Genomic DNA, 17,453 nt, shown 5'->3' with positions numbered 1-17,453 from the left:
GGTTACAATCAATTTGATCCCTACATTTTGGTAGCAATCAATTTAGTCCACATTATTTCTAATTTGCCTTCAATCTGGTCTTTACTAATAACTCACTAACGAAAAATACTTGCGTGGCAAATGATGTGCATTATTGGCATGATTAAGCTGGCATGTCTAAATTTTAAAGACCACATAAGCACTTAGATGGCAAAATCAAGCCACATCAACGTTTACAAATACTTTTTTATACCAAATTTAATCTTAAATTTTTTTATTATTATTAATTTTCTTACAATTTCATGACAACCAAACGTATTCACCATACTATCGCAGTCTTCTTCAGGTCGGAGTGTTCTTCTTCTTCTTCTTCTAGACGTGATTCTTTGTCATTTTGTTTTTCTTCTTCGGATTCGTTTGTGTGCAGGGACTAGAGTGAAGGTTCAAATGGGAGGGCTAAACAGCAAGTGAAGCTCTATTAGTGTGAGGGGTTTGATGGGTTTTGAGGTACAAAGGAATTCTTTCTACAAATCCAGCTGAGTTATAGAACACATGCACCATTGAAATCTTGGTAAGGGTCAACATTCAAAACCCACAAGCTATAGTATGAATCACTGGTGATATAAGCGAAATCTCTTTCTCAGTTATTGGTGACACTGTAGCAATGCCTTACGAATGTGTACTGGGAAAAAAAAATTAAAAGAAAAAAAAAGTGAATGTGTTGACCGTTTTTATTAGTAGGAAAGATTAAGGGTATATCTGATAATTAGTTTTTCCTCTTATTTTCTATTTTTTAAAAACAATTTTCTATTTTTGACAGAAAACAAAAATTGTTCTAAAGGACAGAAAACAAAATTGTTCTCAAAACTCAATTTGTAAAAGAAACTAAAAACATGCAAAAAACTATTTTCAGTTTCTAATTTTCAAGTCAATGAAAACACGTATTTAATTTAATGAATCTATCTCATTTAATGAGTTAGCATTAGAGTTCAAATCTTGGTAACAACATATTTTAGTATTTTCTATTTTCTTCAAAAAGTTATCTTTTTAATTTCAACTAACCAAATTTGTTTTTGATTTCAAAAATACAAGAAAATTGCTTTTTCTTTATATTCCTAAAACCAAGTTTTTGAAAATAGAAAACAAAAACTATTGCCAAACATAATCTAAGATTTTAATAGTAGTTTTTTGTTATTTTTGATATTTGATTTTTTTTTAATTGTTAAAATGATGATGTGGCATTTTTACTATCTAATTTAATTTTTATTTGACTGACCATGTAGGATTCAAGTGTGCCAACTGTGTACATTGTTTGCCATGGAAGCATTTTCTTTTAGTAGTTAATGGTTGAGACTAAAGACCAAATTGACAGGTTAAAAATAATAAGGAACAAATTAACTGTTACAAAAATGTAAAGACAAAGATAGTATTTTAACCTTTGAGTTTATATTCAAATAAAATCTTTATGGTTATATATTTAAATGTGCGTACAAATTATGTAAGTAATAAATTATTATATTGCCTATTTTTAATGCCTTTAGTTTAATAATAATAATAATAATAATAATAATAATAATAATACAGTGGCTATAGTGGGAGGCATTTTTGTCAACAAACAGTGCAGTCGATAAAGTGTCAATTGACTCGTGACTTACCTGAACAACCACAATACTATAGTCAATAAAAGTAGGGATCCCTCTTCCACAAAATTTCCTCAATGCAATTTTCCACCAAGGGTGTCCCACACATTCTGTATTTTCCCCAAAGAGAGAGAGTCACGTGCGAACATCTTTATCATTGCAGCTTCTACGTTCTCTCCTTGAGCTTAAAAAAAAATGTGACAACACCAATATTCACAGTAAATAATCTATTAAATATTTACAGTAAATAATCTATTAAATATTTTCACAAAATGACAACACCAATATTAATAGAAACACAATGTATTAGCAGCTAAACACACCGATTCATCCTCATTACCATCGGCAATTAACATGTGATATAGCCCCCAAAGCATGAGGGGAAACAATTGCAACTCCAAAATAATGAAGGTGTTGACAATCCATGATCACAAAGCTTTAAATCCTTTTCAATCACTATATGATATCTCTTTTCTTCCCTCTTCTTTGCTCCATTTTTATTTTATTTTTTTGGATTAAAATAAGATCTCTAATCTAATAGTTTGCAACATCATCAAAGAGGGGTGCACAAAAAGTCAAAATTGGAATGTTACATGTTCTTTCATGAAATCGCCAAAAGCATAAACGGTTGATACACATCATGAATTAAATTCACCTACATCATAGCAGTACTTCATCTATGCCTACGACCAAAAAAAAAAAAAATGATACCAAAGGAAACAACACGATCGTGGTCTTATTTCTATCACATTTACATAACAAAATACAATTATTATCACCAATGATATCACTTCTTATACAGAAGTGACCAAGGCTTTCCATGAATGTACTAACAATTGAAACAATTGCAGTGTTATTTGAAAGACTCGTTGCAATAATATATTTTTAACTTTGATTACATATAGAAATTCAAATTCTACATGAAAGAAAGGCATGGCCATCTATGTCAGGGTTAGTTATATTTGACCATGGGAATAAAATTTTCCTTTGAATGGTAGTATAAAATGGTAAAGGACCCCTTGTGACTACTTCTATCACTCTTTCTCTTCTATTTGATGTGTTTATCCATCAATCATAAACATAAGAATATCCATTCATGTTAGTCATCAACAATAACAATTTTAAAGGACAATATATATTGGAATAAAGATGATATCTACTTTATTCTTGAAATATAAGAATAAACAATGCAATTTTTGTATAATGTGGTAATATCTCATGAATTTTTCTCTCACTTTGAGCAAAGAGCCTTCAACTTGCTTCATTTCACACAAATGGGAGGGAAAAGTTCAAAAACTTAATAAAGAAAATTTAAAAATATGATATACCAAAATCAAGTACGTTATAATCCTCACCAAATCCTCCTAGGGAAACAAAATTAAATACAAAAAGGGAGAGGCATAACATATTACAACAATCTTAAATACTTTACAATCTTCCTCCCATGAATAAGCCAAAAAAAGAAAAAGAAAAACATGAAACACCAAATTTAAATACATCATAATCCTTTCCAAAAAGAAATCAACCAACATGGTAACATTACTTTCCCATCAGGATGCCATATGAAGGTCATAGACAAGATTACCCAAAGAAATCTGATATGAGTTTCTGTGTTAGAACTTAGAATTGGATGAAATTGAAAGATCCACACCACCATCCAGCTGTAAATCAGCTAAGAAACTTGTTTGAACTGCTAAAATCAGATTCTTTACTTTCATTTTTTTTTTTTGTTTGATACATGAAACATTAAAATCAAACACTCAAATAGATGTCATGCCATTAAATAAAGCAAACCCATCATGGTCCCATTAATATATTGTTGACCCATGAAATTCCTTTAAGAAAATAAATGTGCAAAGGATCAAGAGAAGATAGATGGCCCCTATAGTATTTGAAAGACAAGCTAGAAAGATCATCTGAATGATGATGACAAAATCGGTCATTTATGAGGATCAATTACAATTACCACCATCTAAACAAGAATTAAGAAAAGGTTAAGAGCCATTCAAATGCAATAAACTGAAATCCAAATTATAAAGCATGTGTTGCTTACAACTTCTATTGCACAACCAAATGCTAATTCTTGGTGTGTACTTTTTCTTTGCTTTTAAAGCTGTCAAATGCATCTGTATTAAGTAGCTTGAAGCACTATATCTTAACATGAGAACACCTGAGCCAGCCATATTAATTCAACAAGTGGCTAGGAATCAACCCCTCCTATGGGAATTCATTGAGCGTTTTATACAGCCAAAAGGATACTATGATGTACAAAGCATTTAAACTACAACCCCACCCTTATCCCCCTATACAAAAAAAAAGAAAATGATTATTCAAGACAATATTCTTTTCTCAAAACTAGAGAAATGGTTTTAAACATATCTTTGAATAAATTGGTTTGAAAGCATTCCTATTAAATACCTTTTAAAGAGGACACCCAAGGATTATTTATGCAATATATATGTAACATGTGTCTTAAACCCACTATCTATATATTTATTAAAGTTCAAAGATTGAAACTTACAATTAAATGCCAGAAAGTTTAGTTTGACACGGTGACATAAACATAAACATTTTTTCCTTATTGAAAAAGGATACAAAAACAACTACACAATCCATGCAAATGCATTGGATGATGAGGGCAGATGACCAATTTGACCAAAGCATTACCATAATCTCAAGAAATTTCCCAATTTTCCCCAAAATACTGACTGAAGAAATGGCCCGCAACATGAGTATCCAATTACAACATATCTGGTGGAATTATCCCTTATTTTTTTCATCTTCAATCACACCTCAAGTATTATGCATACAATTGTATGAACCATCCAATAATAATTATATTTACCAGATTCTCTATAGGTTTTATACTATCATATAGTCACAAAAAGAGAGAGAGGAATCCATACCTTCAACATCTGATCATGTGCTATACTGCCAAGGAAACTGCTGAAAAGTATATTAGGTGGTTTAACAGAAGTGTCCACTTCCCATGTGTTTGTTGCATCCCTACAAATAGTATAAAGGTAAGCACTACGAATTAGGACTTCAAAATCTAGCATTAACACTTATTCTTTCATGTGTATCCAAATAGCCCAATGGTTGTTGAAAGAATACAATGAATTGATTGCACCGACCTTATGCTTTGTACACTCTTTCCAGCCAAGTAGCAACATAATTATGACTTGAATTTGACTCAAGTACCTTCTAATGGTGAGTGGTGATTTGAAACACGTCACACAAGTAAAGTTATAGGTAATAAATAGGTGATCCAGGCATTCCTCTTCTATAGCACATGAAGGGCAAAAAGTATCAGTGATGAGATTCCTAATTGTTAACTCCCTAATCAATGGAAGACAATCATTTTGTAGTTTTCTGTAGGAAATAAGGAATTTAAATGAAAGTTCAAGCTTCCGTAGGGCAGCCCACATTTGAGAGCCATATCTTTGAGTTCTGCTCTTCCATCTAAGCATTGACTACGGAGAAGCGAGGCTCTCTTGACTGTATAAAGACGAGTGATCATGTGGCCAAATCAGTAAATTTGTACTTCTAAATCAGTTACTGATTATCTTGTTTTCCAATGGCAATAGCATGACTCGAAACTACTTCGAGAATTTAATTAAAGCTTTAGAGAATCATTTTTAAGCATAGAAACTTAAGAAATAAAGATGTTTTGTTAGTAGGTACAGTTGTTATCTCAACAAAGACAAGTTTGTGGCGTTGACATCATCATTAATTCAATTATTGCTAACTGACAAAGAATGAAACAAGCAAATAAAAACATGTGCTTAAATAATTCCTCAACCTCAACCAATCAAATATGAATAATATGAAGAAGTGAGCCACACTCTCAAGGCAGGTTCTGCAGGAAAAAAACAAAAAAAAAAAAAAATCCTTCTAGGGCCATAGCTTGTTGCAGATTTTAGTTTACATTTCTCTTGGTAAAGCTCAATGCATCCATGTCAAATGTCCTTTATCTTTCAATAAATTTATGAACAATCTAAGTAATATTCAGTGAGTCAATAAAAGCAAAGAAACAATCCATGACAATTAAGAATATAAAAATTTAAAAACCCAAGAGAAAAGCATAAGTAATTAAGTAATCAAACATAAATATTTTTTTAGAAATTAAAAATAAAGCCTTAACAATTGGCTCGATGAGTAGCATAGGTCATCCTAGCGAATAGGTTCAATATCTTGAAGAAGCATTTCATCGAACAGTTGTGTGCTTGACTTGAATTTCAATTTTGAACAATCAGCAAACATACTCGTTATTTGGTAAAATTGAAGTTTAGAAGTTAAAGAAGCGTTGTGGTCCCTAAAACCTTTTTTGGCACAAGGACCTGATGGGCCACATCTTGGCTTTTTCCAGTTGTTTTTGGCTGTTGGTTGGAGAAACAGTGACAAATATGGTAAAAGGGGCCTTTAATAATGATAAGGTCCTGAAGCACATAAATAAAAATCTCATCACACTTACTCCCAAGCATACAGGAGCTGATAGAATTGGCAGCTTGCGCCCAATAAGTCTGTGCAACACAGTTTATAAGATAATCACGAAGATTATAGTTGCTTGACTCAGACCCTTTCTATCCAATCTTATCTCCTCAATGCAAGCTGCTTTTGTTTCGGGTATAAAAGGTATGGACAATGTCATCATAGCTCAGGAAATTCTTCATACTATTAGAGTGGAAAGAAAGGGAATGTGGGCTTCATGAACCTCAAAATAGACCTTGAGAAGGAGTATGATAGATTGGAAGGAGCTTCATTCAGGACAATCTCAGGCTGTTTAATATCCCAGATTATCTTGTGAATGTGATTATGAGCTGCATCTCATCCTTTAGTGTTATTTAATGGTGGAGCTTTGGAAGGATTTCAATAGTCTAGGGGCATAAGGCAAGGTGACCCCTTGTCTCCCTATATATTCATAATGTTCATGGAAGTTCTCGGATTTATGAAAAAGGATAAATGTGACTCAAAATTATGGGATCCGGTGAAAACATCTAGGGGTGGACTAGGCTTTTCTTTTCTGTTCTTTGCAAATGATTTAATTCTTTTTGGAAAAGCTAATAGAAAAAAACTGCACCAGTATAAAAGAAGCCCTTGATAACTTCTGTGAGCTCTCTAGGCAGAAGGTAAACAACGGCAAGTCACGGGTCTATTTCTCACCCAATGTCTTGAGGGAAAGAAGGGATGAACTATGCTCTTGTTTAGATCTTCACTCAATTCCAAACCTTGGGAAGTACTCGGGATTCCCATTGAAGCTGCCAGGTACAAAAAATCAAGAGTTTGATTTTGTTATTGAAAGAGTGCAGAGGAGGTTAAGTGGCTGGAAAGCACATCTCCTTTCCTTTGCTGGGAGAGTTTTCATTACTCAGTTGGGGTTGTCTGCTATCTCGGCTTATGTCATGCAAGGAATCATGCTGCCTGGAAAAACCCTTGAAGCCATTGATAAAGCCAGTAGAAATTTTGTCTGGGGGTCTTCTGTGGAAAAAATGAAGCTGCATATTGTCAACTAGGATAAGATCACTAGGCCAAAGAGAGAGGGAGGACTTGGGCTAACTGCGGCAAAACCCAAAAATTTAGCTCTGATTGCCTAGTTAAATTAGAGGATGAATAAAGAAAGTGATCAACCATAGGCCAAAGTCCTAAGAACCAAGTATTTAAACCCAAGAAGAGCAGGCTCCAGAACACGGGCTACTATGATTAAAGGTAAAGAAATTTTTGTTCGAGGTACCAAATGGGTGGTGGGTGCAAACAGTTCGTTCAATTTTTGAAATGACAAATGGCTTAATGAAGGATTGTTAAAAAGTCTGCTCATTGGTCTCCTCAATCAAGGGGAAGAGCAAATGAAGGTGGGGGAGGTGACTCAGGAGGGAATTTGGAACATTGGGCGCTGCTGCTTTGTTTTTCCCTGTGACCTACTACAAAGAATCAAGGCCATTCCGATTCCTTACTCAGAATCTGGTTTGGACAACATTAGCTGGGCTTATTCAACCTCATTTTGATGGGAAAAATGCCTACAACTTAGCAAAAGGAGAAATAAATGTAGCAGAAGAGTTCACTGGGTGGTGGATTTGGAAAGTGGATATGCTTCCAAAAATCCAGTGTTTTCATATGGAAGCGCTATCTTCTTAGTCTACCAGTTAAAGAATTACTTTGCAAGAGGCATTGCCGAAGACAGTAAGTGTGAAGCATGTGGGAGAGAGGCTGAGACCATTATTCATGTTCTTCGGGACTGTGAAATTGCAAAAAAATTCTAGCTGGATACAGGTAACATGAGGTGGTGTAGTAATTTCTTTAACTGACCTATGTAGTTGGCTGAAAAAAAATCTAAGACGTTGTAAGGATCTGGTGGAGTCAACCTTGCCGTGGGAAGTGGTTTTTGCTTTTGGTATCTGGGGCTTGTGGATGCAGAAAAATAAGAGAGTTTTCAACCAAGTTATACCAAATAGCAGATTGAGTAAAGAAGTGAAAAGCATGGCTCTAAATTATTTCTACTATGCTGGACATGTTAAACCTATGACAACAAAGAGCCCAATTAATGTTTGATGGATAAAGCCAGAGATGAATTGGCTCAAGCTAGATATGGATGGGTCAGCTATGGGAAATCCAGGTAAGGCAGGTGGTGGAGGCATTATTTGAGAGGATGCCCAGGGTAGTGCAGCAAGAGAGACCCAAAGCCAACTTGAGACAGAAATTGCCTTGTTAAAGAGGGTAATGTGTGGCCTGCCTAGGGAGCAATGGAGAATGGGTATCTGGGTTTAGTAGAGCCATTGGTATAGCCACAAGTGTAGAGGCAGAACTTTGGTCCTTATGTGATGGTCTTAAAACCTGCAATTCTTTAAACTTGCAGGCAGTTGAGATTGGTCTTGATGCCAAAGTGGTGATGGACTAGGTGTTGGGCAAATCCTACGATAATATTGCTCACTCTATTCTCATCTTGGATTGCAGGCAACTAATGGAGCAAATTCCGAATGTGAAGATTAAGAACTGCTACAGAGTGGCGAATCAATGTGCAGACAAACTAGGAAAAATGGGAGCAACTCAGTAGCAAGACTTTTTGTTATTTTCTAGTCCACCACTGGATATTATTTTGGTGATGTATTATAATTCAGTAGGTGTGTTTTATGCGAGGCTATGCCTTAACTCTTCTAATTTAAGTTAATGAAATGCATTTCGTTTTCTACCACAAAAAGAAGAAGAAGAGAAGTTTGGAATATCTTACAAGAAGAAACCATGCACCAGAAGCAGACAAATAAGATGAATAAAAGACAAATATTATAATAAATGAAAATCAAATTGCAAGGTGAAAAGGGATCTTAGGCCTACCAATTACTTCAATAGCAACAAGGCATTATCTACATTGAAAAAGAAATAAAGAAATAAAATGTTTCTTGTATAAACTATAATTACATAGCCCAACAATTTGATTTCGCTATTATTTACTTGAAACACAATATATACTTGAGCAACAATCCTATGAATAATCCTTTAAATTTAGAGAAATAGAGAGAGGCAAACCATCTCTTTAAAGCTGAATCAAGATGTTTTTGTCTTCTATGATGGTGCATACAGATTGGTGTTGGTATCATCATTGAAAAAGGCATTGGGGATTGAAGATGAACCCTGGTCATGAAACCCATTAGAAAATCACCGTCTCCAGGGTTTGGAGCTTCGTTTCCAGAGTTGGAATCGGATTCGAAGCCATCCAAAGCGAGACAGGTAGTGTTTTTGGGGATGTCTAGCATGGGTTGGTCGATGATTTCTTCTTTGCAGTCGGTGTCGGATTCCAACATGGCCTGAATCTTCTTCCCCATTGTTGAAAGCCCATTGATCCATAGATGAGGCAGGACAACAGATGCATTCTACATAAATCCTCATCGTATTCTTCGATCTTATCTGCACCATTTGTCTAACCTCAACCTTAATGCGATTCTCTTCAGATGGATTTGATATATTCACTTTCCCATAAATTAACCATACATGGTCATAATTAACAAAATCCATGAATGGTTGTTTAACACCATTGATGGAAATGTCAATGAAACAATGGTTCTCCATATTGCTGTTCTCATCCTTTGATGGAAAAGCAATACAAACAACCAAATTTGAAAATTTGGGACCAACCAAGAATGATACGGAATCTCCAACACTCTGGTGATGGTTGAATTTGAACCACCTTGGAATCTCAATTGCTGGTAGTACAAGACAGTGAATTTTAGATTCAAAGCTTCTTGCAGCTTCAGCGACTGTATTTGGAAGAATTCCTAGAATTTCTCCAAACTGCAAGAAATTGAAGTTTAACATAAATTGTTTCTTTATAACTTAAACTTCAGAGAGAGAAAGAGAGATACCTGATTCCATAATCTGCTTGATGATTGTGGATCCAGCCGATAGCAATACAGTGCAACCACAGTTCTTATAGATTTTGGAAGTCTTGGAATTTCCCGAAGCTTTCTGCAATATCTTATGGAAAGATATTGTAATCTAGTAAATCTGCTAATACTTTCTGGGATGGTAACAATACTGGTAGAATCTAGAACTAAATCTGTCAATATTGGAAAGTAATCGGCCTGCATCCAAGAATCTAATTCAACTTTAATTCTAACACATCCGGTAAGATCCAGTTTTGTCAAGCTCAGATACCCAGTAGGTCCCAAAAAGTTGTTAAAGGAATTGCACGCCGGTCTCAATTCGGCAGAAGGAATAACTAGAAATTTTGTAAGCTTACGGCAGCATGGTAGTTCTAACGTGTCAAGTTCAGTCAGATACAACAGTGATGAAGGCAATTCTCTAATACCACTATGACCCAAAAACAATTTCTTTAGACATTTCATTTCTGGATGAATATCGGAGAACTTCTCAAGCCTTGAGCAGTTATTTAGATCAAAATATCCTAGAGATTTCAACATGAGTGTATTTGGAGGAATTTGAAGTTGTGAACAGCCCCGGAGAGTCCATACTTTAAGCTTCTCAAGAAATCCAATGGACTCATGAACGTTAATTAAATTTTTACAATCTTGAAGGTCCAATTTCTCTAAGTTTGGGCAGCACAAGTCAGGTAATTTGGTAATGAATTCACAAGATCTCAGATTAATCATTTTCAAATTTTCGTACTGGAACCCCTATGAAAAATTAAAAAAAAAAAAAAAAACAATATTAATCTTCAACAACTTTTAAAAATAACATTTAAAGAAATTAAAATTTATAAATAATAATACTTATACCTGCTTGAATACCTTCTCCAATATAATGTTAGACTTAGACATCTTAAGTGCAACAAGTTCTTCAGGGACACAACATTTGGAAGATAAGGACAAAGGAAATTCATGCCATTCAAGAAACCTTAACTCATCTGGGAGATATTCAAGATCTTCACCAATATGTACATTGCCTATAAGAAATTTGAGATTTTTCATCCTCTTGAAAACATTAGCTTTCAATGCAACCTTTGTTGGTTCAGGTGAGCGCAACATTATACCTCGAATTTTATTTGATCCCTGCTTAGGACAAAGAATCAGTCACACTTCATGATAGAATTTAACAAAAGTATAAAGATTTTGAAACCTTAAACAAAACATATATTGAGAAAATTATATTTTGTTCAATATTGTAAAGGGAAAATCCAATAAAGAAATATTTTGAAAAAATAGAGAAGCAAAGAAAGTATACCATATTTCCAGTTAGTAATTTATGAGCATCCTTAAAATGCCATATCCTACTACGCTGTTCAGGCTGTTCTGATTCTTGTTGAACAATTTCTCTACCCATTTGTTGTAGCAAGTCATGCATTGACAAATGGCTATCTTCCAAGGTTATGAGACACTTATCAATAAGCTTTCTGATACCATATTCTGGATATAAATCGCAAGAACCTAATATATTTACAACATCATCCTTGTTGTAACCCTTAAAAAAACATGCAATATCAAGAAAAATATCCTTTTCAATTTTTTCCAATCCATCATAACTTATTTTTAGTATTTCTTGAATTTTTTCATGTGGAATGTTTTTATACTTTTCTAATGCACTTTTCCATTCATGTATATCTTTTCCACACAAATCAGAACCAATTATTTTTAAAGCTAATGGTAGGCCGTTGGCATAACATATAATTTGTTTTGCAAGTTCTGAATAATCTTCCCCATATTTTCTTGCTTGGAAGGCATACCGGTCGAAAAGTTCACGAGCTTCACATTGACTCAATTTTGTAACCTCATATATTTGAGGATCTCTTCCCAAAGAGGTTAGTAAATACTTGTCTCTTGTTGTTATAATTACTCTACTTCCGGAAGCAAACCAGTTACAATCTCCAAGCAAATTTTCTACATCTTTTGAGTATTCCACATCATCAAGAATTAAAAGAACTTTTTTACCATGAAGTCGTTTCTTTATCAAATTCATACCTTCAAATACATTTTGCACCTTCAAGTCTCTACCTTGTAAGACCTTAGAAAGAAGTTTCTCTTGTAGTTGGATTATGCCACCATTTGTTATTGACATTTCACTAACATTCTCTAAAAAACAGCTTCCTTCAAAATGGTTAGCAATACTATTATATACAACTTTCGAGATCGTAGTCTTACCTATTCCCCCAGAACCACAAATTCCTACCATGCAAACATCATTTGACTCGATATCTAAAAGCAATTCTATGGCCTCTGCTCGAATATCTATTCCAACTGGATGTTTAGCAACAAATAATTGATTTGATTTAGCGCTTGATATCTCCTTTATAACTCTTTGAATAAACTCAAATTCAGATTTAGTGCAGCTGCAAAGCATAGAGCATAAGAAAGACATAATGAGTTGGATTTGTTGTAAACATAAATCTGAAGATGAACAAAGTTCAATATGTCTAGTTCGGTGCAATTAACATATTGCTATTTAAATTAAATGGCATTGAAATTCAAAAGATTAGGAAATATCGTTAATTTTAGCACATTATTCTTCTTTTGGCTAGAAAATTAGATCTAGGATTTTAGCAAATGGTTGGATAGGAACTCCCTTTTAGTGATGAGGATTGAGGAGGCCCACTTACTGGAAACTCACTTCTAATACTTGAACAAAATGAGATTAGGAAATTTTGTAAAAAATTGTCTAAAAATTAAATGGGAGAAACTCTTGAATTGTAACATTAACATTAAATTATTTTATTTCTATAATTTAATAGTAGAATATATGGGTTTTTTTTTTTTTTTTAAGTATACCTTCAAAATTGGACACTTAGTGGTCACAAGACCAATTAAAAGTTTCTAACTAATGAAAGAAGAAGAGTTGTTAGAATTATTTTTATTTTTTGAGGGAAAAGTTGTTTGAATATATAACATCATGTGAATTAAAGTTATTATATTTCTAGCATCTTTTTTTCTTTTTTCTTTTTTTTTTTTTTTTTTTTGAGAAAGAAGCATCTATCTATCTATACATAATATATAATATAAAATTTGGGTCCCTACAATTAGTGGATACACATAATAGTGACACGTGTCTCTTTGACAATGCATAAAACAATGACACATATCATCTTTTGTAACTTTCTCAATCAATTATATATGATACTAGTGATTAACCAATGCAATGTACGGAAAAACTTTTAAGTTTTAAATTTATACATTCAAATGTCATATGAAATTATATTCTATATTATGAATACAAATCCTCTATCCATTTGAATTGCCATGTGTTATTTTTTTTTTTTTTGTTTTTTTTCATTTGAAATTTTGTTTATTTTATAAGAAAAGTCAAGTGAATACATGACCAGTTGTGATTGATAGAAGAAAAAATGAAAAAAAAAAAAAATAGATAGAGGATTTATATTCCAATGTTGCATGCATAATTGCTTGGATTGCATTTGTCTCGTACACCCCAAAGGAAAATAAAATAATTCTAATATTTATAATAACAAATTAACATTTAAATAGCAGATTTTATAGTCAAAATAAGTTAATTTGTTTTCCATTTTTTATTTAGTTCAAGCTCCTAAAGAAGATAGCCCATAAAAGATATACAACACTCCAAATAATACCAAAGAGTATCATAAAATACTTAGATATGCAAACATTTAAGCATTGTACCAAAAATCTCTACTTTATCCGTGACGACCAAATACCCATTTTAGGAGCTTATGCTAAGTATATCACCATAGGTTCTTTATCAGTGACTATCAGATACCTATTATAGGAGCACATGTGCTAAGTATTTCACCGTCAGTTTATAAATTTTTTTATAGGGCTTTTAACCAATTAAACTTCCTTTTTAAGTGATTATAACCCATCAAAGCTTCTGCAGGGAAGCAAACTTACGAAATATATGGCTAAACAACAAAGAAATCTAGCTTCCTATTATAGAATCCATCCAAGACCCAATTGCATAACCTAGAGGTATCTTTTTTGAGGGCACAAAAGATTATATGCAATAAGGCACTCATGGTGACTTATTCTTCATCAAAACCGAACTCTAGTACATCAAAGATTAAATTGAAACTAACAAAATCGAAGTTTATGGGTAGAAGAGAAATTCAAGGAATGTGTCTGTATATTATATTTGTCTTGAATAATGCTACCAATACTTACACATTCCTTGAATAATGGTAATCCATAACGGGATACTAATGCTACAGAGTATATTATATTTGTCTTGTTCTTTTCATGACTTTTAATTTTCCCAAAGATGACCAGCTAAGCAAAGAAAGTATTTAAAAACTTACCAAGAAAGCTAAGAGAAGCAAGAAATCTGATCGTAGGTTTTGAGACTGGGATGCAACTATAACAAAATTGCAAGTTGTAACACTAAAGATTTTGAGACTACTATGATATCAATGTTGCTCTACAAATATTTATAAATCCACCATTTTGTTCAAAATAAAAAGAAACACCCATGCATATATTTTATCAAATCTAAGTCAGTTAACAATGAGAAATTCAACAACAATGATGGCCAAATAAAGCAACTCTAACAATCAAAAGTTAGTTAACAATTACACAAGTCAATAACATTGGAAAATTAAAGAAAGAAAACAACAGAAACACCTTACAAATTCTAGATGGAAGAATTCAAAAAAGAAAAAGAAAAAAGATCAAAAGAAATAAAAAAATAAAAAAAAGATTAGATCATCATATTGCCTACTTAACTTCAAAATTCTATGAAAAACACAATCCATGTCTTCTCAAAATCGTAATTGTAATTTTGTGGAGAACAATCAATACCAAACCAAAATGATTTGTTGTGGATGATGGGGTGGATTGTATTTAGAATGTTCATGGGTAGATACAACATGGAAATGGTTAAATGAATAATCGATGTGTGAGAGAAAAAGAGAGATAAGGTTGTGAAAAATTGAAAATTGGGATGGAAACAATATAATTTATTAATTTGGTGGAGATGAAGAGGTATCAAAGGCATCTCTGGGTTGGACATTTGAGGGCAACAGTTTGGTTTTATTAATTTGCTGTCATATGAGGTCCTTTTAGGTAGATTTATTAATTTAAAAAAAAAAAAAAAGAAGTTTAATGGAAGAAATTTTTGTTTAGCACGTATAATATGATTGTTGATTATTTTATCTGTTTGATTTTCAATTGTTAATATAAAAAAAAAATGGTATTCTTATATTGATGAAGTGTGTGATACATAGAAAAATCGTGAAAGATTTTAACATAAAAGTGATGACCAATTTTTGATGCTGAAAGGAAGTGTACTTAGTGCATAAGACATCACGACCATATAGTGATGGGTTAATGGGGTGGGAACGGTAAATGTAAATGCCAAAGTTTGGCAAGAAAGGAAAGTGCGTGTTATAATAATTATACTTTCTCAAAAACTAATAAAATATGATAGAAACAATACTTTCATAATTTATTAGCAGTCATAACAAAACCATTATAAGCTTATAACCAATATAACAACACAGAGTTCTCACAATTGATAGCATTATCCAAGTTAATCTTATCAAAAAAAAAAAAAAACATTATCCAAGTTAAAATTACCCTAATTTTACTATTGACCTTTATAGCTTAACTGCCTTAGTATTTAGAATACAAAGAAATTATTCAGTCCTCTTGGAAGACCTCATCAATAATACCTAGTGGTCTTCCCATCTAATAGTATTATGCCATATGATAATTTGACTAAGATCCTTGGCATCAACCCAGTTTTAAAAATAAAATAAAATATTTTTTCAAAAAAAGCCTTTCCCTTCACCTTCATCGTCCACCACCACCACCACCATCCCCATCTTCAATGTCAGCAATTATGACATAATATATAAACAGAAAAACAATAAAAGTATGTAACTAATAAAAGCACACCAAAATAGCCATTAATTAAATACATACCTATCATTGTAATGAAATCCAGACAAATTAGCTGCTTCTGTTAAAGTTTTCCTCCACTTCTGAAACTTTTCTCTGTCATCTTTGAATTTTTCTTCGTGTTCAGCTAGAGCAATCCCAAACTCTCCATCTTGTTTACGTATTTCTGATGGGTTCACTTTGTAAAAAATTGGTAGAACCAGTTGGCCATTACTCCTACACTCAAAGATCTTGACAAGTTCATTCATGCACCAAGTAGAAGATGCAAAACTTTTAGAAAATACAACAATCGAAATCATTGACGATTCAATGACTTTATGAAGTTCCATTGAAATTTCTTCTCCTTTCTGAAGGTCATTATCGATGAAGGTGTTAAAACCCTGGTAACACAAAGCCTCATATAAATAGCCTGTAAAATTTTTACGAGTATCTTCGCCAAAACTCAAGAAGACATCATAGATCCATTGGGGAGTAGAAAAAGAAGAAGAGGCTCCTTCGTTGGTCAAGAAAGCCATTGATATGATCTGTTGACTGAAGATTGAGAAGATGAAAAAAGAAGAGCAGAAGGTAAGAAAGATCAAAGATGTGACGAAATTAACAGGAATGATAAGAGGTGAATGAAAACTTGCAAATTGAGTAGGTACCTTTGATTGGGAAATTTGACGAAAGAATGATGATTTACAACAAGTGTACTAGAATTGAATCTCAGAGAGAAAAAATCAAACTGGAAATATGGAATTGATAGGGAAAAAGAGAAGTAGTACTCACTACAATATGAAATAAGAAATGGGTCTAGATGCTTGTGAATCGGTGTGGGCGGCGAAGATCGGTGCTTGTGGGTCGACGGGAATGGGTTTTGTTGATTGTGGGTCGGTGCTGGCGGCGGAGATAGGTGCTTGTGGGTCGACGGAGTCCGTGCTTGTGGGTTTTGATTCTTGAGGTGCTGGTGGGTTTTGATTCTTGTGGTTCTTGTGGTGGAGATCGGTGCTTGTGGTGGAAGAAGATGCTTGTGGAGGGAGGTGATTTGACGGTGAGGAAAGGAAGAAGGAGAAGTTTACCGTGAAAGGAAGAAGAAAGAAGTTGAAGAAGGACAACGCTTGGTCTGGGTCTCTGAGAATTGAGAAAAGAAGAAAGAAAAAGGGGTAAGTACAAAAGAAAAGATAAAAAGATAGGTACAAAATAAAAATATAAAATAATAATTAAAAATTAAAAAGAGTCGTATCAAAAAAATAAATAAAAATAAAAATAAAAAGAGAGAGAATTTTCCTCATTGCAATTTTTCACCGAGTGTCCTACACGTTCTGTCCTACACTTTCTGAGTGATGGGGTGTCCAACGTGTTTTGCACTTTCCTGCAATTTCCACAAAGAGAGAAAGTGGAAAACATCTTATCACTGTAACTTCTTAATTCTGTCCTTGACCTTAAAAAAAAAAAAGAAAAAGAAAAAAGAAGTGAGTATTCTCTCTGAATTTTTTTTTATTATTTCTTTTACTGAATTTTTTTATTGTTTCTTACTGCGTAAGTGCATCTT

General features: G+C 33.2%; 2 protein-coding genes across 2 annotated transcripts in view; both read right to left on the bottom strand.

Moving 5' to 3' along the window:
* LOC115987958 (TMV resistance protein N-like) overlaps positions 1–17,056 on the bottom strand; it is a 67,865-nt gene extending 50,809 nt beyond the window's left edge. Inside the window, exons 1-4 of the mRNA XM_031111574.1 lie at positions 16,691–17,056; positions 15,947–16,453; positions 11,289–12,390; positions 10,844–11,116 (exon numbers count right to left, since the gene is read on the bottom strand). Of these exons, the coding sequence (XP_030967434.1) occupies positions 10,844–11,116; positions 11,289–12,390; positions 15,947–16,437 (1,866 nt within the window). The 5' untranslated portion in view covers positions 16,438–16,453; positions 16,691–17,056. The remainder of the gene's footprint in view (positions 1–10,843; positions 11,117–11,288; positions 12,391–15,946; positions 16,454–16,690) is intronic.
* Positions 8,964–9,937, bottom strand: LOC115987960. The gene has a single exon (XM_031111576.1). The coding sequence runs from the start codon at positions 9,921–9,923 to the stop codon at positions 9,267–9,269; it is 657 nt and encodes a 218-aa protein (XP_030967436.1). The 5' UTR covers positions 9,924–9,937; the 3' UTR covers positions 8,964–9,266.
* Positions 17,057–17,453: the final 397 nt, after the last annotated feature.

The sequence above is a fragment of the Quercus lobata genome, chromosome 4 (assembly GCF_001633185.2).
Source record: "Quercus lobata isolate SW786 chromosome 4, ValleyOak3.0 Primary Assembly, whole genome shotgun sequence".
NCBI lineage: Eukaryota > Viridiplantae > Streptophyta > Magnoliopsida > Fagales > Fagaceae > Quercus > Quercus lobata.
This window is presented reverse-complemented; position numbering and strand designations above follow the sequence as displayed.

Bases quoted from the DNA above. Each gene is read 5' to 3' on its own strand.
- LOC115987960 (XM_031111576.1), bottom strand. From the start codon at position 9,923: ATGTTAAACTTCAATTTCTTGCAGTTTGGAGAAATTCTAGGAATTCTT.